Source organism: Haliotis rubra, unplaced genomic scaffold, assembly GCF_003918875.1.
Source record: "Haliotis rubra isolate DU_JTF1 unplaced genomic scaffold, ASM391887v1 Scf47, whole genome shotgun sequence".
Lineage (NCBI taxonomy): Eukaryota > Metazoa > Mollusca > Gastropoda > Lepetellida > Haliotidae > Haliotis > Haliotis rubra.
Window position 1 is genome coordinate 1932924 of NW_025767157.1, and position 25802 is coordinate 1958725.

Sequence of the window (25802 nt, forward strand, 5' to 3'; positions counted from 1 at the left end):
AAAAACGCGAAGAGAGCTAATGTGAGTAATTTAAAAAATAAATGTTAACGCGTAAATTTGTGACATACTGAACCGGAAGTGCAGTCACGCACCTGTTGTACATGCGCAGTAGCACAAGTTACAGTGGCGCTAAATACGATCGTCTGTTGCTGAATGAAAATCATTGGATTGTAAAGGTAATTTATTACATGACGATGCCAAATAACGATACAGATTGGGTTGCGTTTTCTCTGACGAATACACAATTACGCCAGAGCTATAAAATGTCCTTGACACATTTGCGTTCAAACGAACAGGGAAAAACTTGCATCTAATTTGACTGGGATTTCATTGTCAATGTCGCCTAATATTCGAAATTCAGTGTGTACCACAGATAAATTACACTCATAATGTGGTAGTTAGAAAACTTTTCATTTTGTTACATACATATATATGTTATGAATTTTGAAGCACACATTGTGTATATTTGTAACTGGTTATTAAAACAGCCTATGATTCTGGTAGTTGCCACCACCTCCATAGAACTGCAATGCTTGCTGGGGATGTGCATACACTGTATAGTGCTGGTGAGAACGAGAACGTGGCCTTGCTAGCATTCGTATATCTGTATGTATATCAATATCCAATCCTGAAAGAAGAGTTTCAATCTAGTTTCTTTTGTAAATCTGTCACTGTTCAGCAAGTCTTAATTATTTATGCTTCAGTCTCTTAAGAAAACGTCTAATATCATATGTTTTATCAGATTTATTTTTCAGTTAATGGACATGTCAAACACTGCTGAAGAAATCATTCGTGAGTAACAATATATATAAAACAGCTCTTAGAATCATTTCCAATGAATTATGGGGCAGTGGGGTAGTCTAATGGTTAAAGCATCCGCTCCTCAGCAGAAGACACAGGTTCATTTCCCAACATGGGTACAATGTGTGAAGCCCATTTCTGGCTCCTGCCATGATGTTGCTGGAATGTTGCATAATGGGGTGTAAAACTAAACTCACTACAATGGATCATAATGTTATGATGTGGATTATTATTGGTTGAGCTTACCAGACTAAATATAAACTATGATCAAATGTCATCTAATTTTACAGAGATAGTTGACAGCATACTCAAAAAAGAGAATACAGATGATGGGGTGTGGCTACAGTGGCTGGATGAGGCATTGAGACTGATTAGTAATCTCCACTCAGATTACCTTGGAGGAATTGAAAAAACAAAATGCATAACTGTAGGTACTCATCTTGTTTCTTCTTGTAAAGCTTTTCACATTTATTGTATCTTGAGAGCTTATCATTTGATGTTCTGTGAAATTTAGAAGATATTTTGATTTTACTGAAAAGAATTAATTGTTAACGAGAGATACTGGAAGTTTTGAAATAAATGTGTTGTGAAAAAAAATTAAACATTTGGGGGTCCTTTCAAGGAAACAAATTTGGTGTTTCTAAGGAGGGACAAAAACAAGATACTATCTCTAAAAAAAAATCTCAGGCTCTCATAAGATATCAGTATTGTACACACAGTGTTTCAAAATTAAGCATTAAAGTCATGGGCACCCTCTCATATGCCTAAGGTTTAATGTTTAAGGTTTGAACTATCCCAGACTGCCCAAATGTGCAAGTATTATTTTTTATTTTGAAGAGCATTTATGTATAATACAAGTAATGATATAGTCATTATGCTATATTTCAGCTGGAAACTAATGGAGTGTCTTTGTGGAATCATGCAGTTGGGCTGAAGACAAAAGGTTGTTTGTCCACTGTTACCAATGCCAAATGTAAGTTCTTTCTACCATTATTAAATTATTAAATTGTTGTAGTGCCAAATGGCAAATTTTCAAAAAACATTTTGGGAAAAGAACATAAGGATACAATATAAAACAGTAACCTTGTAGATGTATTTATGTCACAGATGGGATGGCAATTTAGCCCAGTGAAAGGCTCATCAGGCTGATTTTTATTGTTTGAGTCAGTGTATGTACAACATGTGCAGGCCAGTCTGTGATAAAAATGGAATTTTGTTGAAAGCTGTCAGTGTAAAACTCAAATGGTTCACTGACAGACAGATGTTTAATTTTGTTTGAAAATTTGTATCCCCAAATTTATCTCTTCTTGCATGCAGTAATATTAATAAGTACAGTTTTATGAAATTAACTGTACAGTACTAATACCTGATTTCATTTAGGTAAATGCTGAAATATTGCTGAATGTTGATATACTAACAATATGCACTTCTTGACTCCATTCATTTCAGTGAGGCACTTGTCCTTCATGATAGTGGCATTTGCCAACCAAGGAGTTAAGGATGAAGAAACCCTGAAAAAGCAAATTGTGGTAAGTACTAAAGTCTCAGTCTTCTAGTTTTATTAATATTATAACTATATTAGACACCAGTTTCCTCAATAGGCATTAAATATTGTGCAAGCATGGTTTAGTTTTTAACCATCAGGAGGTACATGCATATTTTATGAGTGCTTGCCACAATTATGCTATATATCTGGTCTCACACTTTTAGTAAGACACACCTCTTCAGGCAAGCCTTTGACTAGCTATTCTTATCTCACTGAATGACTTTTCTTATATCTCCTGTAAACAGCGCCACTGAGCAACCTGTATGGATGGAAGTTAGGCACTATAGAAATATAGTAGTAGTAGTAGTAGTAGTAGTAGTAGTAGTTGTTATTGTAGTAGTAGTAGTATAATATCATTTTGTTTCTATGATCTCTAAATATACCCAAATATTGTGCCCTATGAACTACAAATAGTTTCTTGCTCCAGATTTCTTTGGCTTTCCTCACTAGCCAAAGTAGGTTATCCTCAGCTTGCATTAAAAGCCCAGCAAATAATGCATGTAATGTAGTAGATGAACCTAAATGCATCCAGAAAGTCAGTGAAGCATTATGCCTCTGTTACAAAAGTGTATGGTTTTCAAAATTGAATTCATGACAAGTTATTTCTCTTTCACAGATGGGGATGAAAACAGGAAGAGCATGGATAGGTAGTAACGTGGAAACATTGCATGTGTAGTATTGAAATAATAAATTCACCTAAACATTTCTCTCTGTTTCAAACCCTGAAAGGGCGAAACAAGACAATTCAGCATAACATGTAAACAATATATACCAGATGGTAGGCAGAATATGTTTGAATTAGTGTACTTTTTTATAGATAAAACCTTTGTAGCATTTAGCATAAATCCTCAGCCATAATTTAGATCATTTCACTGTATTTCTTCAAAGGAAATGAGGGGTGATGGGGTAGCCTAGTGGTTAAAGCTTTGGCTCGTCACGCTGAAGATACAGGTTCGAATCCCCACATGAGTACAATGTGTGAAGCCCATTTCTGGTGTCCCCCGCCGAGATGTTGCTGGAATATTGCTAAAAGCGGCGTAAAACCAAACTCAGTCAGTCAGTCAAAGGAAATGAGAGTTTTCAGTCAAGACTTGAATGTATTGAAGAAATATGTATGTATAAATAATTATTTAAGTGTGTGTCTCATGTTTTGGTATTATACACTTTAATGTTAGTTTTCTTTACATCAGCAATGCTTCATTACAGATGCACATCAACCTGAACAAGCTGAAATTGTTTTGAATATTTCAAATCAGGTACTGTAGGTGTTGTGCATGGCAAAACTGTTTGAAATAGGATTGTAAATCACACAGAACATTACAAAGACAAATGATATCCATCATATTTCAAAATATTGATTTGTTTAACTTTTTAGAGCACATAAATAAGTTTATAGAGACATATTTGGTTCCAGGTTCCCAGCCGATATTAATTTCCCTATTTATGTTTATATGGTAATAGTGCTTTTACTTTTATTTTGACTGATAACAAGACCAATAAAGAGAAAAAAGCCTCTCTCTCTTTTTTTGTATAATTTTTACATCATTGTAGCAGTGCAGTGCTTAAATACAATGTGAAAATTTCTCGGAAACTCCGAAAATAAGAGGTTAAACATAACTGCCATTTCTTAATATATCCCCTACATACTCTTAGGAAAAGGGTGTAAAATATCTCTTGCTGGCATGAGGCTACTTGGAAAAACAAGATTCTGAATTGGATTTTTATTATCAATGACTCTGTAGCCAAGAGATTCACACACTGGACTACAGATTCAAAGGTCTCATATATTCATTTCCAGAAATATAAAAAAACATGTGTCAGGTGATTTTACTTCATTCCAGACATTTAATTATGTGCATTGTGTTCACAGGCACAACAAATATCTGGCAAGAGACATGTACATGTTGCAGTATCAATGGAACGTGTGTAAAAGAGATCAACATGAGAGTTAACCCAATTTGAGAACATCACTTTTTAAAGATTTAATATCACTGGATGAAATTCAAGTGTTGATCACCATGTGAAAACTTTCTTCTGTTGATAAAAGTGTGCCCAGAAGCTGCATTCCACTGTAATAGAAAGAAAGAATGAAACTGGTGGGGGAAATGAGGTGATGGAGAGACAGAGGATGGAAATAGAAAAGGACATGTTTAAACTGCTGTGCTACAAGGCAGAAGTGGTGAGTGATATAGACTTCAGCGACTGCTACAAGGCAGAAGTGGTGAGTGATATAGACTTCAGCGACTGCTACAAGGCAGAAGTGGTGAGTGATATAGAAGTCAGCAACTGCTGTAAGGCAGAAGTGGTGAGTGATATAGACTTCAGCGACTGCTACAAGGCAGAAGTGGTGAGTGATATAGACTTCAGCGACTGCTACAAGGCAGAAGTGGTGAGTGATATAGACTTCAGCGACTGCTATAAGGCAGAAGTGGTGAGTGATATAGACTTCAGCAACTGCTGTAAGGCAGAAGTGGTGAGTGATATAGACTTCAGCGACTGCTATAAGGCAGAAGTGGTGAGTGATATAGACTTCAGCGACTGCTGTAAGGCAGAAGTGAGTGATATAGTGATTAAGGCAGAAGTAGTGAGTGATATAGACTTCAGCGACTGCTGTAAGGCAGAAGTGGTGAGTGATTAAGATTTCGGCAATTTCTGTAAGGCAGAAGTGGTGAGTGATATAGACTTCAGTGACTTTTCACTGTCATCTTTTTCAGTTTATGTAATATTAATAAATAGACAAGTATCAATGTGTATAGGAATAGTTTATTATGAAGAAGGATTTATCATTGTGAGGCTTTTATGTATTATGTCAGTGTATAGAAATGAAAGCTGTTGGTTCTGGAATGGAATGGACGTCTACAAAGTATTTCTATTTTAGGAAATGTTGCAGTGTAGAAATGAAGCAACTGTAAACTTGGTACAGATGGCCAAACAGATGCTCACAAGATTCCCACGAGAGGTATGTGTGAACAAACATCATGAGCTAATCATTGGGACAGCACAAGCATAAGTTTGGCAGCCTAATTGGGCCTGCTGTCATTTAACTCAGTTCAATTCACTGTGAAGGTTGGTATCTCTTGACACTGTGATTACAGGCTCAGATCCCAGATTTGTCCTGGCTATGTCTCCAGTCGGTCAGGATTATACACATGCTAAAATGGTAACCGTATGCATTGCAAATTTGCATTACTCTGAGTCTCCCTCCAGCATGATATCCCCTGTAGTATAACTGGAATATACTCATCTCCCCTCCAGACTGACTGACAGACATGCATGTGCACACGCAGATACACATGCAGATGCACACATAATTATGCACACACTTGTATGTGCTTATGTGGATCTTTAAAAATTCAATTATATTTGGATGACGACTGGTTAATATCATGTGTTTTGGTCAAAATTTGGTAACACACCACTATGTTGTCTCACTAAGTTATGGTACTCTCTACTGCCTAATAACAATATAGTCAGTATACATGTACTATAGGCCTGTGGCCTCTTAAGTGCAAATAAAGACTTAAAACTATTTACCCGTGAAGATCCAGATAAGAACTGGTCTTCAGTAACCCATGCTGGTCGTAAGAGGCGACTAACAGGATCTGATAGGCGACTATCAGACTCAATGACTTGGTTGACTCATGTCATTGTATCCCAAATGTGTAGATAGATACTCATGCTGTTGATCTCTGGATTGTCTGGTCCAGACTTGATTATTTACAGACCGCCGCTATATACAGCTGGAATATTGCTGAGTGCAGCATTAAACAACCAGCCAACCAACCGATCTTAAACCTATTTTTTGCATTGTAATGTTTTTATATAAATTAAGTCAATAAAGTTATGTGTGTCCTGTTGTTGCTAACACAGAGTGGGTTCCTTAGCATGCTGTGTTACAACTTTGGAGTAGACCTGTATCAGAAGAAGAGGCACAATGAAGCCATCCACTGGCTCCGAGAAAGTTTTGATCTCAGCAAAGAAAGGAAAGGAGTTATGCCTAGAAACCAGGTACTTTTTGTGCTACAGGCCTACCTTTGCCTATGAATGCTTTATTCGGTTAAGGGACCACCAGCACATTATGCAAATTGCAGCATTGCATAATAACATACAAGACAGTGTCACAAATATTGGGCATTGCTTTATTCAAGGGAAGATAGTTTGGTTTTGGGGTGTGTTTTTCATTCACTCAGTACCATACTAATCTTCACTAATGTTAGGAATTTGGTGCACTTTTTAGTGGTAAGGAAACTAGACTTACCTAAACATTTTGTGTTGTGAACATATGCTGAAGTTAACAGTTTCATTTTTAATAAATTTTGCTTCCTGCAGGTTTTTCCCAAAACAATTGGTAGAATATGTTCTGAGATATTTTGATAAAAAGGACAGATTAGACAGGAGTTACATTTGTACAAGTCTTCTTAGCATTTGCCTGAATAATTATTTCATATAGACAAATTATTAAAATGTGAAATGTTCTCACCAAAAGGATATTTTGTGTTGATTGTTTTGCTTGAGGTGAGTGCCTAATTCACAAAACTCTTTCCACAAATTAATAGAATGCTAACAATGCTAGTAACCCCTGATTTCCAGCTTTGTTCAAACAAAATCATCACATGAACAGATTGCACATGGACCTAACATTACAAAGCCCCAAATATTGTCTTGAAGACTATCTGATTTTAAGATGCTGGAAACAGAGTGATGGATATCATTTATATTAACTTTTTTTCTATATATAAGTGAAAAAACATCAATGCAAACCCAACAAGATATTTATTTTGATTAATTCCATTCCAGGCAAGAACTCTAAGACTCTTGGCAAATGCCTACATTGAGAGTAACCCCTCAGAACACTTTGAGAAGGCCTTGAATGCAGTGTCCCTGGCAAACACAGTCAGTATTTCTTCATTTTGTGTATACCTTTCGAATATGTTGTGATAAAAGGTAATCAGATTATCCTGTTACCTGATCCTAGTTTTACCAATTACATAATCGTCAGTTACATGTTTTGTTTATACATTTTGTTGGGCAAAAGACAGAATACACCCATGTTTGGTCATGGTTACAGTTATACAAATAGTAGTTGTTTGATTGTGATGTATGGGATATAGGTGTCATAGCTGTGCTTTTGACCTTACATTTGCAGTGCTTCAGTAACTGGAGTGTTTGTAATTATTTGGTCAAATCCAATTTTCAGTGTATTCTTTTTTCGCCAAACCATTCTGTTATTTTATCAGCTTGCTGAAAAACATATTGTCACATAGTAAAATAATAGGGATGTCATGATACATAAGTTTCATGAATCGATACGTATCACGATACCCATGTCACCATTCGATACGTATCACGATACCTATTTTTGTGGCATTATTGCGTAAATTTTGTTACATTTTGAACATTGACATTTCATATTTTATAATTGTCCATGAAGAGATCAACATTTTTGATTCTCAGAGATTAAAAAGTTTTAATTTCTCATCTTTGTGCACCTCACATGGGTACAATGTGTGAAGCTCATTTCTGGTGTCCCCTGATGTTGCTGGAATATTGCTAAAAGCGGCGTAAAACCAAACTCAGTCAGTCATCTTTGTGCAAAAAATATACAGTTTGCACGTGTTATCTGGCTGATGTTGTTTTCTAATGTTGAATACATATATGTGAGGCTTACAGGAGCACTGCCACCCTGCCGGTCTCTACCTGAAGCTCAGAGTACTGCTGATAGGAGGAGAGAAGGGGGCACCTGTCTCTGCAGGTGAGGCACAAACATTCACTTGTGTATTGTTCTTAGGTTCTTAGTGTTACTGGCTTCCCTGTTTATCCAGTGAATCATAGTTCCATTCACCTTTTCCCCAATACCTTTGTTTTGAAGCTTGAGGTACATATTCTGTATCACTGGCTTCAATTGCTTGTTGGCTTGAAATCAACAACCTATCAAAATGTGATCTTCTAATGCCAGCCAAAGTCAACATATGAAAATTCAATTCAGCCCCATGAGAGCTCAACATTTAAACCACAACATGTTTATCTCTTTGCTTAGTTTGGTGAACGTATTAAGGCTCTCAGGCTTGTAATAATTTCTATCTCTCCTTGTTGAGTGTAGAACAAATTTAGACTCCGGCTGTAGTCTGTTTATCTGCAGATGGTATGTTTATCTAACAATGATCTTTGAGTGGTATTTAGAAGTTTGATATGTGATTCATGACAATGTAGAATGATGATCAACTTCATATAACAATTGTAGTCAGACTTCCTTGTCAGACCTGACACCGGACATTGTAGTAACAATGTGTATCATACATACAATCTTGCACTAGCTAATTGCCCACTTTCTGTTTATCTCCATATTGTGGTATCAGTTATGACTAACAAGGAGAAAGTGAAATCTGAGATTAAAAATGCAGATTGTATTGGAAAAGATATATGTAATCAAATCATACAGAAATTCCAATCACAGAGATTTCCTAAATTCATAGAAATTCATATGAAGCTAGGGCAGCATGCAGGATGAGTTAGTGAGCATGCATACATACATACTTGGTCATTTCATTATGTGGGTTTCTTGAGCAACCAGCAATATTCCAGCAACATGAGGGCAACCTGGAAATAATTGGGTGAGGACCAGACAATCTGGTGATTGAAGCTGTGATTAACAATCCATGCTGTCAAGATATAAAGATACCTCATTTAGCAAGCCAACAAGTCGGACCAGTCTGTGAAGTTGCCTGTTACAAGTGGCATAGGTTCTGAGGGACCTAACCTAAATTGGAACCCTTACTGGTTCCCAGAATAGTCGTCTCTTACCACAAGACAGGTCCCTTAGAGTTACTCACAGAGGTACTCGGAATATCATAATGTCATTAGGTTCATCACCAAAACTGCATTATCAAACACATCAAACTTCTACAAATGTAACAATTACACACAAAGGTTTCAAAATTGTGAATGAGTGGTTTTGAAATTATACATTTTCAGGTACATGTTCTATCCCAATGAACAAAGTAAATACTTGTACAATCTGCAAACTCTTTTTCAGTTTTGGATGACATCATTAAGCACTCAGATTGCACCCTAGAGCTAGGACTGAGCGTATTACAGCTGTTAAAGCAGTACAAATGGTAACAATTATTGTTTGTCCAAATTTTCCATTTCAACGATGTTTGATTTAAGTCAATAAATTGTACTGTTATCACACTCCTCTCCTAGACCAGACAAAAGCAGTGTTTGATGGTATGAGCAACCATCCATATTTTGAAGGCATAGAGAGCACAATCAGACTTGTCACAATTTGTAAACCCAGACCAATCCCTCTTTGTTTGGTCAGGGTCAGTGAACACATCTCACAATTTTAGAGCAATCAGTGTTTGAATCCCATAAAACACATCCACACATGTTTCTGAATATCATGACCTGAGACATCTCACCTGAAATGCTTTATATCAATGTTTATTACAGTTTTGATAACTGTATGGACTTTCCATCCAAGTTGAGGAAAAGGTTTGAGCAGTGTCCCGATGTTGGTCGGCTCTTCATAACCCAGCTCCAGGCCTTGCTGGAGAGTGACCAGTCCCAGCAGGCAAAGCTTTTCTCTGAAGAATGCATCACAGGTACCTGTTTGTGTATGTATGTTGTATAACACTGTATTTAGCAATATTCCAGCTGTAAAGGTGGCTGTATTTAAATGGGTTAGGACCAGATAATCCCATGATTGATATGAGCAATGATTTTGATATGGTGACTACTGTTACCGGTAATATAGTGACTGAGTCTTCTAACCATCATAGGGGGCGGTGAGGTAGTCTAGTGGTTAAAGCGTTGGCTCATCCGCCGAAGACCCGGGTTTGAATCCCCACATGGGTACAAATAGTGAAGCCCATTTCTGGTGTCCCCTGCCGTGATATTGCTGGAATATTGCTAAAAGTGGTGTAAAACCAAACTCAGTCAGTCAGTCTAACCATCGTAGGACATAGTACTCCTACTGTAGTGTGTCTACCAGCATGGACAGTTATACTTGTTTAATATAGTATTTTGCTACTGAGGTATGAACATGAAAATCTGATATCCATAGCAAAAGGCATTAATCTTGACTATTTAGGCGATTTCACTGGAGCAATAACTGCCAGGATTATATAGTTTCACTAGTGCTGGTTATCACTCACAATATGTAGATCGATGATACAAGCTCGCTAATAGATCAATAATCGATTGTAAATAGTAAACCCCACCCCAAACTCATGTGGGCAATAACAGGACACAATCATAACATTTTGCATTAGTTGTTCATGTCTTGATTTAACAAACATAACAATAAGAAACATGCTTTCTAAAGTTTAATTTCATGTTTCATGAGTAATATTCATTAAATACATATTGTCACGTGAATTCTTACTCCACTTTCTAATAGCATATTACCTTTGCTATTATTAAGAGAATGAAGATTCTATTCTTAAAGTCAATATTTGATGTCCAAAAAATGGTACCATCGGCAGCAGAAAGACATCAAAATAATTTATCACTGAAAATTAAAAGTCTCTTTTATGCTGCTTGCTTCCCTGTCACACCAGAAATAACATCATGGATGCGGATATTAATTTTAATTACATTTTTGACAGTCAGACTGACATACATAATTAACAATGTATTTTTCTCACATATTTTAATGGCTATAATGTACAACTGGAATTCATTAAACATACAATTTAAAGTTACCCACATTTTAATTATGCCTTCAATCTTATTCTAATGCAGGTTTTAAAAATGCTCCAACCTACTGTGCTCTGCTGTGTTTTTGCAGAGGTGTTTCAGTGTGTGCCCACGTCTTGTTACTTAGGAATATGTAGTACTTCTCTTCCCTGTTTCTGTGTCTAGCTCACAACACAGGAAGGCCACTGGACATAAACACAAGGAAGCAGTTCCACTTGGTGTTTTGGGAGAAGGCTGGAGCTGCTTTTGAGGTAAAGATTGTATATTTGAGCTCTAGAACAAATCACATCTGATTGTATAACTAGTGTTATGTTGTATTTCAACATAGATATTTGTGCATACACATCGCCTCCTTAATAGTCTTCAAAACCTACCTTTGATGATTAATAATGAAGAAAAACAGACCACAAGAACTGACTTCATTCAGCTCAATAGTATATTCTGTCTGAACTTCACTTCACTGAGACCATCAGCATGTTCTGTCAAAACAAGACTTCACGGAAACCGACAGTATATTCTGTCTAACAAGACAGCTGAAATTTGTCTAACTCAGACATACATTGTACTAATGTGTCTAAACTATACATCTTTGGGACCTACAGTATATTCTGTCTAAAACAGCATTTTTTGAAACCAACATTGAGTTCTGTTTAAACAAGAAATGTTTAAGACCAATTTCTTATGCAGAGGTCCGGATTAGAGCAATTCTGACAGGAGACAAAAATATGGGAAGTAATGATGAATTTGAAAGAAATGTTATTATTTATCAGAATATCCTGCACCACAAATATGGTCTGTTTTTCTAGATTCAATTGTGCTTACATTCATCACAAAACACTATTCATTTGGCTAATTGTCAATATCCATCTGTTTGTATAATTGTCGCACACTGTATGCATACAGGGACTACACAGATAATTAATCATATTAATTGGACTGGCACTCATCTTTAGGAAGGAGATCACAATGTCACAATAGATGGGCTAAATATCAATGAGCCTAAATTAAAGTTTAAGGTTATGGTTATTCTAATATAGCTGATAATAGGTTTACTTATATGAAATAGTTAAAGACAGTCTGTTAAACTGTTAAACTTTCCTCTGGACTTATTGAATAGTATGTCTGGGAGATGAGTTCTTGTTATTATGTTAGGCTAACTAATATTATGCATCTCTATTTTAACTGAATCATTTATGTTACTTGCTGTGGATCTATGATTAATAGAAACATTTGTATAAATGTCACTCCATGATAGTTACTTCATTATAAGCTGACTTCATCAAACCAGTGTGTTCTGTGTTCCCAGAGTAAAGAGTATGGCGAGGCCCTGACATGGTACAACTACTCCCTCAGTTTGTTCTCTCCCAGCGAGATGACCAGCATCAACATGGCCAAACTCCAGAGGAACAGGGCTTCCTGCTTTGTAAACCAAGGACACCTACCACAGGTAGATATCCGTTGGACGACTGAAATCTAGCAGTTGCTTTACACACATTTCCTACCATAGGTGGATCCAGAGGGGGTGCGCACAGTTTATTATATGACCTGTGAAACACAGGTGAAAATGAAGTGTGCATTCCCCTTTCTAAAAAAGCTGTATCCGCCCCTGCCTACCATTCTATCAGATTCAGTTTCAGTTATTTCCAACTGCATAATGCTAACTATATTACATATATGTAATTTTCTGGCATTTTCAGTTATCACATCCGAGCAGACAACTATATTACCACAATCTACTGACACAGTGACATATATTTTCAGGACAGTGATTGTTAAATTGCATTGTAAATGGAACATATGTTATATTTGGGATTACACTTTCTTTGGTAAAGTATAGATTCTCACATTTTGGGAGATTCTAAACTACAACCTCTGAGGCACCAAATCGCCAGATCTGGATCACATACGTTTTGCATCCCTCTGATAAGTGTAAATTGGTATGCCTCCCATGGCTGAAAGCTATGAAAGTGGTCAAATGTAGCAAACTTTATATATGGGATTACACTTACTTAGTAAACTACAGATTCTAGTAGTTGTTTAGGGTTGAGTCTCATCCAGGAGTCAAACCAACACTCTAAGAGTAAGATTACCAGTTGTCAGACTTCCATCTTTGTGCCGCCATATAGCTGGCATACGGCATTAAACAACAACAACCAGTCAGTCCAACTTTGTGGAAGCCTAGGTGGCTGAGTGGATTAAATCATGGACTTTGTGTACTGGTGATTTAGTTCCTCAGTCTGAGAGTGTGTGTTTGAATCCCAGATGGAACGCCACCCAAAGAGTTCTAGAATCTGTACTTTACTGAGAAGTGTAATCCCAAAAATGTGTTACATTTGACCACTATTAAATAACATTGTGTATTCATGCATTGTAAATGTATTCTACGTGGAAAAACAGAGATAAAACACCAATGGTTTGGGTGGCCTTAGAATTGATAAGATTACAAGCTGGTACAGTAATTATAGTGAGTGAGTGAGTTTAGTTTTACGCCGCACTCAGCAATATTCCAGCTATATGGCGGCGGTCTGTAAATAATCGAGTCTTGACCAGACAATCCAGTGATCAACAACATGAGCATCGATGTGCGTAATTGGGAACCGATGACATGTGTCAACCAAGTCAGCGAGCCGGACCACCCGATCCCGTTAGTTGCCTCTTACGACAAGCATGGGTTACTGAAGGCCAATATTCTAACCCAGATACAGTAATTATACATACTGGACATTGCTGTAAATTAAAGTGTCCCCGTTATTGGTAATTCACAATTTTATTCCCTTTTTCTTTTCATATGTAAAACATCATTCTGTTAGAATACAAAAGACCCATTTAAAGGCAAAAGAAATGTGTTTCCTCTCGCAGGCAAAGGAAGCAATCCAGCAGGCTGAGAAATGCAGCCCAGATGAGGCTCACACCCAGTTTATCATCTACAAGATAGCACTGGCAGAAGATGATCATGATACAGGTGAGCCACACTTATTGGTTTGCTTTTTCTGAATCAGTATATATGCCTACATTTGATTTTGATTTACAGAATAAATTCAAACATACTGATTCATTACTATCAGTTAACTTGTAGCATTAAATACAATTATTTAATTTTTTCAATTTAAATTTTATTTCTGAATCCCTGTTACAGTCAAAACTAAGCAGCCAGGGGACAGCTCAGTCTGAAGATGTACAGTAATTTAATGGGATACAGGTGGAAATTTTTACGAAACAAGACAATCCATTCACTCACCATTCACACAAGTACAAGATTATTTTTAATTATCAAACAGTAATAATATAATTAATTCAGTCGTCTTTGAATAAGCCATGATATAAGAGCCATTTCGAATAAAATTCGGCATTACAGTTTTTGTTAAAGAAAATACATTTTTCAATACTATATCTCAATCTCAACTCACTTCTGAACTGAGCAATATTTGGTAAAACAGAATTGAGCTTGCATTTGTACAAATAATATTTTCCCAATAATATGAACAAGTCAAAAACAGAGTTAGTAAAAACATTTTTCTTACAGCCAAAAATTATCAGTTCCATAGTGAGATTGAGATCATGGATGTGGTCACAACCTTCTGTTAACCATGATAAAAAATTTGACCAAAAGGTTTGCACAAATTCTCAATAGATTCCGTTTCTTCATTACAGAATGAACATAAGTCAGAATCTTTTATTTTAACTTTTTAAGAAATGTATTGGTAGTTAAAATTCTATGGAATATCCTGTACTGGAACCATCTCAATTTGGTGTCTTGTGTTGATTTAAACGATTTTAGGAAGATACAGTTCCAGTCAAGACCACACTGAAAATCCTCTTGCCACTTTAACTGTGCTCTTGATGTCCTGTTTGAAGAACAAAGGATATAGTAATAGGCTTTGGAACCTTTATTAATTGAAAGTAACAATCGAATAAATGGTGTATTTCCTGCACATTGTCCAGTGTTTTCTCTCACAATTGACAATCCAGCAAAATATTTTCTTATAGAGCTAATGACACCATAGTATTCTAAAAAAGATACATTCAATTGATACCTTTCATTAAAATCAACCAGAGACAGATAACTGCCATTTTCATCAACAAAATCACAAATTTGAGAGATACCCCTTTGAAACCACCCTTCATAAAAATGGTTTTCTTATCAATAACAATATTGCCATTATAAAATATATGATCAGAAAAGAAATCTTCAAAATTATCAAGTTTAATTGAAACAATCAATCCAGAAGGGATTTTTCAGATTTCTGACAATTTTTTTCAAATATTCTTTGCCATGCTTAATATCAAATTCACTACATTTACAATAACTAGCATTTAAAATATATTTCAACTTGGGATCTTTAGTAACTAGTTTTCTCATCCAAGTGACCTTCAAAGCTTTGACATATTCAAATATATTAATCATACCCAATCCACCAATTAAATCCAATTTGTATGTCACTGATAAGAGGAATAATAGAGAGAAAAATGTCTGAAATAATAGTTTTATATTGTTGCATTGAATGCAGATGTATCATACCACTGAATGGCATACAGATCAAAATCCTCGATAGATCTCTGTCAGAAAGTTTGTTATATCTGATGTCTTGTCCAACCCATGGTTGCTCTGATGATACTTAATGTACAGCTACAGGTAAAGTGAGTGAGTGAGTGAGTGAGTTTTATGTTGCTTTGAGCAATATTCCAGCAATAACACGACAGGGGACACCAGAAATGGACTTCACACATTCTACCCATATGGGGAATCAAACCTGGTTATTTGACGTGATGAGCGAATGCTTTAACCACTAAGCTAGGCCACGATGGGCTGCAACTCCATGGCTTATCTGTTGATTATGTTTCAGCCAGCTCCAGTCTACAGAAGATGGTGACAGGGGGTAAGGATGGGCCAAATGTCAGCCAGTCTCAGACCTTCGGTCTCATCTGTCTAGCTGCTCAAATGGCTTTAGAGGTAATGCTTAAATGTAAATAGCTCACCATATCTGTTTACTTGTACCATGTTTACAGTAGTAAAGTTTCTTTGTTCAAACATGTACCCAATAAAACACCTTTATTCATTCATACCGGGAGGTCATTTAATTATTTTATCTAATCTCATTAATAATCTTTTGTGGACTGTATGCTAGTCCACTGGGTAGTAATATCTCCATCTGACTGTCTGACTGCAGCACAACCACTGTGACACGGCCTGTGTGGCCCTGGACTTCCTCATCACACACAGTGCTGACCATCAGCAAACCCTCATAGCTCTTCGCTGTCTGGTCAGACTCAGGCTGGGACAGGCCGATAAGAAGAACTACTGCAGGTATTCTCGGAGACTAACTTTTAGTCCCGGAAATAAAGTGTTATCCATATGTTGAATCTACAAAACAAATCCAAATGGAGCTGAGAACAATCCTCAATTTCACAAGAACAATCTTAACATGCCAAATCATCCTAGACTTGAGTACGACTCCTATCTAAATTATTTTCCAGGATCTGGGAGACTGACCAGTATTCCTGCAGAAATGATATCATTATTTATGTATTTTTCCATGATTAATATAACTGGCTTGTCTCAACTGTAATCAACAAAAACTGTGAAGGCAAAGTAATACCTTACTGGCAGAGATGTAGCTGTCTTTGTGTGCAAGTAAATCCTTATGTTACTTCACACTTTGAAAATCTGCTATCAGTCTTGCCAGTAATAACCACCAGATTTATTCCTATTACTGTAATTAATCTATCATTGCAAGAATTTGGTATCCTTAATCTCTTTTGAGTAGTATATATTGTGTGCTAGAAACAATAACAAGGAAATTTGGCAGTGTAGTGTACAAAACGTTCAGTGTGTAATAACATTCTTTTCTGTTTCAGTGAATCCCTTCAACCTATCATACCACTGATCAGAACAGGTAAAGTTTCAGGCATCTACAGTAGTTTGTATAATTTGAAACATCTTTAATGGGAAATTGGATGAATAATCTTACTCAGATGTATATCTTTTTGAAAATATTGTGATATGAGTTTCACACAAAAGCACTACATAAGCAAATGAGCATTACTACAGATATAGATTTTTTTTACGTGGTGATTGCCAAACTCAGGCGAAACACAGAGGTTAACTAATAAATTGCTTTGCACAAAACTAAATTGTCAAATGTGAAATCATTTAATGACCACAAAAGATCAATGAATGCTCAGTGGATTATATTTAAACACACAGTTTTATGTTTACAATAAAAAGGCGATACAGTGAGTGAAAGAAGTAGCAGCAGCAGCAGCAGCAAGATAGAGGCTCTAGAATTAATGTTTAGAATATTGTTCCTGTTAAATGTCTTGAAGGAGGCATGATTCTGTTCTTGAATCCAGAATGGTGTTGACAGCTGGCAGGAACTAGGTTTTTCTTAATAGGTATCCAAACTAATTGGCAAAAGGATAAAGAATATTTAGGCAGGTTGATAAAGATCTCTAATTGCTCATATAGGTACTTTCATATCCAGGCACTTCTAGAATGATCAATACTGTTCATGGACACCACAAGGGGAAACAACTCTAGTTCTAGGACATAATAAGTCTTGAAAGCTCTACTTTCAGCTGTGGACTGCTGTTCAAATCTTGCCATGACAGCACTTAGTATGTGTTTCAGTTGTAGTTCATTGAATTCTTGCCATTAACAGTTTATACAAAAAGTTTCTTCTGCCTCTAATATAACTCACACACACAACACCTTGCAGTGTAATTGGGGAGGTTGGGTTGCCTAGTGATTAATGTGTTTGCTTGTTATGCCATTGGCCTGGGTTTGATTCCCCACATGGATCCCTTGTGTAAACCCCATTTCTTGTGTTCCCCCAAACCCCTTCATGGAATATTTCTAGGTTTGGCATTAACAACAAACAAACAACATAAGACAGGTTTACAGAGGTGTTCCTATGTTATAGCATACAACAAACTGCTGATTCTTGGGAAACAGCCATCAGGGGAGGGAACTCTGGAGGAGGCCATGTGGTTCATGAAAATAGGTAACAAGATGACATTTCGGTCAATGTACTACACCTGCTGTTCTTACGTAATCAAATGAAATAATAAGGAATAATGTGTCTATCAATACTCAAAGATGTTTATCAATTTTTAGCTTCCATTTAAAAGTAGGCAATTTATTGAAATAGAGGGTTCAGCTTTTCCTGAATTCAACATTAATGAGGACTGTCATGAGTTCATATGATAAACAAGCATTTTGTGTGTTTGTTAGCATGGAACCTAGCCTTAAAGTGCGAGGATGACCCATTCAGCTTAAAGGACCTCTTCAGTCTCTGTTTAAAGGTACCGTACATAGCTCCAGATATATTTATGTTTTTGAATAACTAGTGAGTGAATATTGCTTTATGCATGTAAGCAATCACTCAACTATGCACTGCAAGTAGTTGTTTAAAAACATCAATAACTGCAATTAACTATAAATTTGTAAAAATAAGTAAATGGAAAATAGTGTTTTTATTAGAATATTACATCCCCTTATTTCAAAATAAAGTATTTATGAAATCTATGAAATGTATATATTGGTCTTACTTGGTGTGCAAATTTGTGAAAAGTTTTCTTTTTTCTTATCTCTGAGTCAACAAGTTTCAATTTTTTTTAAAAACTTCAATTATCATTGGTAACTGTAATTAAATGTAAATTTGTAAAGCAAGAATAAAAAATATAGCCCATAATGTCAAAGTAAAGAAGCTATAGAATATATAGAGAGACCTTGGTATTATTACTTGGTTTACAAAATGTGAGAAGAGTCTCTTTTTCTTACCTCTGAGACAAGTTTCATATAAATAAAACACCTTCAGTTAGGCTAATAAAGGAAGGGCAGTGTAATCCCAAATCATTTTTACATTAATTTTCTCAGACCATCAACATTTCTAGGGGATCATTTTGTTTTAAATTTTAAAACTCTAGGAAACAACTGGAGAATGTTGACTGTGTTTTGAGTGTACGATTGTATATATTTGTAAATGCTAAAACTTAAATAGTGTTAAATCTGGCACAATACAGAAGAATAGATTAAAATGAAAAGAAGAGCCTGTATTTCTGTATGAGTTTCTCCTCCCAGCTGTTGTCCCTGCTGCCATCAGACAAAGCACTTACATGTCGCCAGAAGACATGCACACTGATGGCTGTTGCTGGTTGTCTGCAGATGGCTAGAGCTCACCCAGATGATGATAATATGGTAAGATGGAAATTCATTCTGTCGGTATTTGTTCATCTGCTAATTCTTAAATGTTATGTGGAAAATATATGAAGATATGCTTGGAATAATCAGTTTACATAACTGTTAATGGTTTTATGACATACACAGGACTCTTGGTCAGTTTTTAAACCATGGAGTACATGCTCAGATTTATCACTGGGTAATTCATCATTTTCTTCGGATATTCAGTGTGTAGAGCTTAACCTTTTTTTATCCAGCCTAGTCTGTATCTTTGAACCAATGCTTAGATTTTTGTTTTGAAAAATTCTGCTTAAAATATGCTGTTAATTTTATATATGCTCAAGTAACGTTTAATTTGTTCTTTTGATGTTCTGCCCAATGTTGCATTAATTTACAATACCATTGCATGTCTCCATTGCAGTAAGCTATATGAAGCACTTCAGACATAGCTGTTACGAATCATTTGCATATTCCATGAATCAAACTGCATCCCTTCATGAATTTAAATCTTTATTTGCAGACACTGGAATCTAATATTCATACATGTTTTCGAAAGGAGTGAATTTACCTGAATTTGGGTGTTATTTATCAAAATATCAAATATTCAACACTCTTATATATTAAACTGGACAGTAATGTGGTAATTACCATGATGAATCAACTCTGTCAACATGGTTAAAACATGTCAAAGAATTTATTTGTTGTTCCAGTGAATATAATGAATAATGCACCAACTGCTTGACTTGTAGTTGTTACCCAATATTCCAGTATGTATTGTATTCACGTCATAGTGGATCCATTCCAGCCCTGTTGTTGGTTATTATTCACGACATGTATGTCGTACCTACATTCAATAGTACTTATAAATGTATAGAGATGTTTTTTCAGTTATGTAAGATGAAATTTATGCACAGTCTTCTTATCCTGTTGTTTTTTGTAAATTTCGTATTTCAGGGTGTTACTGGCATACCGCAATATGCTTTTTAAATGATACATGTTGCAGTATTTTTTTGTGAGAAATAGTATATTGGGTAAAAAATATGACAAAGTTTTGTGAGTTCTGTTTAGAAAAGAAACTAGATTCCCGAACTATGCAACCTAATTTTGAGATTGCTTTTATCAGAACCATAGCATTTGTTTTTATGGCCTTAGTACGTAGAAAATATGATCTACATGTACAATCAGTGTAGCTCCCAATATATTGCAATACAGGTACCTGAACCGCTATATATTGCAATAGAATCTATTTACCAATACACAGCTGTACAAATATGCATCATACATTAACCTTTGCATTTGGTATGAGGAACTAAACCTATTGAAATATGTTTAAAACAATATTTCTACATAACAGTTTTTTGCAAATTGTATGTATATACCTATTTACCTTGTACCTGCTGTAGGTCTAAGAGCCAATACTTCACAGATGTGGTTCGTTATGAACATGTCATGTCAATAGTCATTTTGCATAATAGTTATCACATACAATGTAAGGTATTCATTGTATTCAAACTCTTGTGAAGTTATATGTACAACATGTTTAATTAACTTCTATTGACAAACATAACACTTGTTTATCATTGTTTATGATAACAACTGTTCACATTTCCTTTACAGTAGGGCAGTGGGATAGCCTAGTGGTTAAAGCATTCACTTGTCATGTTAAGGTCATGGGTTCGATTCCTTTCAGGAGTATGCATGTATCCAATTTCTGGTGTCCCCACACTGTGATATTGCTGGAATATTGCTAAAAGTAACCTAAAACCATAAACTCATCTACTTATCTTTTATAATGATTGTTTATTGATCAGAGAGATGCACTGGAGGAAGCCCTGTGCTACATTGAAGAATTCCAGTTGCTCCAGAGGGATCAGAAGAGTGTTACATGGACACAGATAGGTATCATTCACCCACACTTCAAGCACAGTAGTTTAGGGGTGTATTACACTACACAGACTGACACCTATACTAGGTAGGAGTAATTAATTACCATCAACAATGGGAATTATGCCTAAACCAAAACGATGCAATATTAATGGGTCTAATCCACAGGGGTGGTAGGGGAGTCTACTAGCTTAAGTGCATGCCTTACAACCTTGGTTCAATTTCCCACATGGATGCAATGTGTGAAGCCCGTTTTCACTCCCATTTTAGTGATATTACAGGTATATTGCTAAAAGCTGCATGAAACTTCACTCAAGGAGATACACTTTTTAAAACAATCTAAAATTTGCAATTCATAAACAGAAAGCTAACTAAATTATTTTGTGATATGTTTTAGAAAACTAACTTTTTACCCAATCGAAATTGTTTTGTATGTGACACTGTATATAGGGATGGCTGAAAGAGGCCCATATAAAGGACACTATACATTATAAAGTAACAAAACTTGTATGCCTCTCAGAATGCTTGTGATGACCAAGTATCATACTATGTAATTTATTTTGACAGAAGACACAAAAGGTCCTGATACCACCGACATGCTGCTATTGCTGTATGAGTTTGAAGCCCGTGTTAAGTTACAAGACAATGGGGCTGAAGCATTGCTGGAGAAAGCTCTTACCTTACCTCAACCGGAACCAAAGACTTTTGAGGCTTTTGCAGGTTTTAGTTTTAATAAATCTACGTTCATTTCAAAAACAGAAAGGTCAGGAATCTGCATCAGTTGTTTATGTGGTGATGTAACAAACATAACAATAAGAAACACATGTTCTAAAATTGAATTTGATATTTATATTTTCGATTATTCTCCTGAACCCATTGATGCTGACACAAGCGAAATCCAGTGTCCAGTTGTCTTCAACAATAGCTGTTGTCTGTTCCAGGGGTGGTGGGGTAGTCAGCTTAAGTGTTCAATTGCCTTCTATGACCAACAGTCAAATTCCTACATGGATGTGTGAAGCCCATTTTCACTCCCATTTTAGTGATATTACAGGAATATTGCTAAAAGCTGCACAAAACTTTGCTCTTACTTACTCATTCATTCACTCACCAACCTACACACTCACTCACTTGCTCTCTACGTTCCAGCCCTCGCTGTGGAGCCACCTGCCTGTGACAGAGGTTTGAGTATCCGGGCACTCAAGGTGGCGATCAGAACACACCTGCAGGTGGACCAACCTGACTTCCACAGATGCAGGTGGGCAACGCTACTAGATTCTGTAATCATTGAACTGCATGGGTGAATAATCTGAAATACAACATGTGTATGTCTGTGGACTGCAAGTCATTTTATGATTGAAAGACTCAGAAAGAGATGTTAACAGTTGACACAGCCATGATATATGACAGCTGTTGATTTCGTTGTCAGAAGTACTAAGGTTGTAGTTTAAGTGTAAGGTGGGGTATGAGGTCCATAACATGTGTTACTGGGATGTGGTTTAGAAAAACAAATGTGACAGTTGAGTGTTGGTCAGGGTACTATTTAAATAACTGCATACATAGGGAACCGTGTACAGATGATCTGTATCATGACTATTCGAATAAAATTTGTGTTTGTTTCATAAACCCTTTTCACGTTGTGTATGTTTCTTCAGCAAGGCCATACACAGCCTGATCCAGCTGTCGCTGAGCACAGGCCAGTCCAGCAGTAAACAGGAGACGTACAACTACTTCAAGGAGACAATAGATGTCATTGATAAAAAGGCAAAGGTACATATATTCCTCATTGGGCTGCCCAAACTGAACACAGTTGCTGCTCCATCCTCATTTATCCTGAGTATTATTATTCAACCAATGAAGATCCTGGTTAGAAAAGGTCTTCAGACACCCATGCTTGTCGTAAGAGGCGACTAATGGGATTGGGTGGTCAAGCTTGCTGACTTGGTTCATTGTATCCCCCTTGCAAAAAGTGATGCTCATGATGTCGATCACTGGATTGTCTGATCCAGACTTGATTATTTACAGCCATCATATAGCTGAAAGATTGCTGAGTGTTGCATGAAACAAAAAACTAAAAACATCAATACCTATATATACTGAGTCAAAATAAAAACTTAGACAGTTTTTGGATATCATAATATTAATCCCCTAGTATCGACTCATCACAGCACATTGAAGTCAAACCAAACATCGTGCACCCCACAATAGTGCTAAAACGTGTTTTTCACGCGCTACTGGTCACGTGATCTTATCATTGCACGTGCATTCGATCACACATGTTCCCCATCAACTGCACAAAGTGCAAAAAACACTTTAAAGCACTAACAAGAACAGCCAATTCTTATGCCGCGCCTCTCAAATGTGCAGCAGTAAATGGGGTGCAGCCGTCAGACTGTGATTTACAGACACAACTGCAACAAACTGGCACCACTGCTGATTGCCCTAGGCCAGGTCAACCACGTGCGACGTCACTCGCGGAGGACCGTCAAATTGCGTTACGTCACCTCCACAATTGTTTTTGACGGCTACAGAAACTAGAAATGAGCTGTTTAGGGGTCGATTGTCTGCACAAACCATCCAAAACTGGCTGCGAGCTGCTCTCCCTTCGTGTTCGACGACCGTAAAGCGGAACCATTTTGACGTCAGCGTTTGCTCAGGGCCCGACAACACCTCCGATGGACTCAGAGAGACTAGAATGGAGTTGTCTTCAGTGATGAATGAAGATTTACCCTCAAATTCACTGATGTTAGGATGAGAGTGTGGAACAATCTCACTGACTCACTAATAATGTGTTTACACGTATCAGATAGTCCATGAGGTGGTGTTGCTTGGCAGTTGTAAAAGCACGGCGAGGCCATACATGCTACTGAACATTTGAAACATTAGATTTAGTTTCTTGTGACTTGTTTACGCTTTTATTGATAAATTCTGTAAGCATATGGAACCGATTTTTGGCATTGTTATTATTCTCAGTTCATCCTATCAACCTTAACAAATAAATGATAACCTCTATACCACATTCTTGTGTCCTTTCTTTTATATATTATTTATATATGATTGTGAAGTTTCTAGTTTGACTCCGTCATGTGTTCCTGGCATGCCCAGCCATGCATTTGTTTGGAGATTTCTGGTGCCTATAACAACCGAGTCCCCCATGCCCCCAATGCCTCAATACCTGTAATGATATAACATTTCTGTAAATTCAGGGACATTATCCTGAACTGGAGATTGTTTGGTTGATGACAAGGGCATGGAACTGTGGCATCCAATTCTACAGGTAATAGTTGGACATGTGTACATAGACAAGACGTAAAGGCATGGTACTAACACAGGATACAGCGTTGATATGTTGTATTTCAAAACTTCCCTGAATTAACAAATTGGTTTATGCTATTAAACCCAATCATCTTGCAAGAGGCACAAGTCAAAATATAATATTTATAAATAACATTTCTTATGTTGTTTGGGTAAAGGAATACTTCCTAAAAACAAGCTGTGAAATGTATCTTTACGTAATTATTTTGTAAAATATGTTATATTTTCAATCAGTCAGCATGTACATTTTGCATAATTTTTAAAAAAATTACTCTGCAAATATATGGATATGCTCATTTTTAAAAAAGAACAAAAATTGTTTGGTTTCGAAGTGAAAGAAAATAAGTACTCTTTCTTTGTTTCGTAATTATCTCCACACTGATCAATGTCCAAATATCAAGTGTGTTGTGTTAAGCATCACATTTTACATTTTACCCCAAGTTCCACAGAGTACGATGAGGCAGAGAGATGGTGCAGTATGAGTATGGGACTCCTCAAGTACTTGACAACCATGAGGCCCAACTACGAGGATCAGGTAATCAATAAACACTAGCATTCACTGCGGGAAGATCCATGTGGACAGTGTGTCATCTTACAGTGATCATGTGAAGTGTTTCACAAAGTCAACTAGATTTAATTTTTTTATCATGCCACAAAGATATTGATCTGTTATAAGAAATGAAGGATACTTTATGAATGACAACGTCTTTATTATATTATGATATGACGTTTTGTTGTAGATTCTCATACCATTGTCACACTCTTGTTTGACAAGAGTTACTTTACTGTTTGTCTGAAACTGTCCCTGCATATTCCTTATTCAGTCATCATTTTGAGGTTAAGTAAAAAATTTGATAACTCAAAATTATTTACATTTGTCCTTTCAACTTCGACACACCTGTGATTGACTGTAGATATAGGTATCATAATTGTTTGCTGTGTTTCAGTGAAGTCATGTTTCGATAATATCGGTAATTTGAGGGTCACATCCAGTTCCCACTGTATACTTCTTTCCCTCGGCAGTGGATATCAATAACGCTGTTGTAGATGAACTCAGTGTATGGCGAGATACTGGACAGGATAGAACAAGCCCGAGGTCAGCCATCAATGGAGGAGTAGAACACTGACTACAATCGGTCACTGGACAAGCTGATCTCTACAACAGTTGGTGCTAAGCAGACCAGCTTGATAAATGACTGGCTGATATATTCCTTTTTGTCTTCCTTGACAGTATTCAGTGTTTGTGTTGAGATAAAACATATCATTGACTAAAGCTTGTTTTCTATTTTAGAACCATTTCGATGAATGCACTGGACTGGGTCTGGTGATATTTGTATTCAGTTAAATTAGATTGAACAATAAACAGCAGCATTCATATCA

At 36.4% G+C, this 25802-nt stretch overlaps 1 protein-coding gene across 1 annotated transcript; it reads left to right on the forward strand.

The window, feature by feature from the left end:
* The first annotated feature begins 120 nt into the window (after window positions 1-120).
* On the forward strand, window positions 121-25802 carry LOC124290664 (testis-expressed protein 11-like). The gene is made up of 30 exons (XM_046727456.1): window positions 121-176; window positions 756-792; window positions 1092-1228; window positions 1690-1774; window positions 2251-2330; window positions 2964-2994; window positions 3554-3603; window positions 4395-4526; window positions 5226-5306; window positions 6218-6355; window positions 7145-7240; window positions 8018-8099; window positions 9381-9462; window positions 9800-9951; window positions 11213-11298; window positions 12354-12494; window positions 13907-14009; window positions 15892-15998; window positions 16216-16352; window positions 16904-16941; window positions 17968-18048; window positions 18279-18349; window positions 19128-19244; window positions 21038-21125; window positions 21678-21830; window positions 22257-22365; window positions 22763-22877; window positions 24314-24384; window positions 24864-24957; window positions 25470-25802. Exons 2-30 carry the CDS (start codon window positions 759-761, stop codon window positions 25539-25541), a joined length of 2763 nt encoding a protein of 920 aa, XP_046583412.1. The 5' UTR covers window positions 121-176; window positions 756-758; the 3' UTR covers window positions 25542-25802.

Excerpts from the sequence above, each read along its gene's own strand:
- LOC124290664 (XM_046727456.1), top strand. The coding sequence starts at position 759 with ATGGACATGTCAAACACTGCTGAAGAAATCATTC. Across the intron at positions 2,995-3,553 it reads AACAGGAAGAGCATGGATAG|ATGCACATCAACCTGAACAA; the intron begins GTAGTAACGTGG and ends GCTTCATTACAG. Across the intron at positions 3,604-4,394 it reads TTTTGAATATTTCAAATCAG|TGTGCCCAGAAGCTGCATTC; the intron begins GTACTGTAGGTG and ends TGTTGATAAAAG.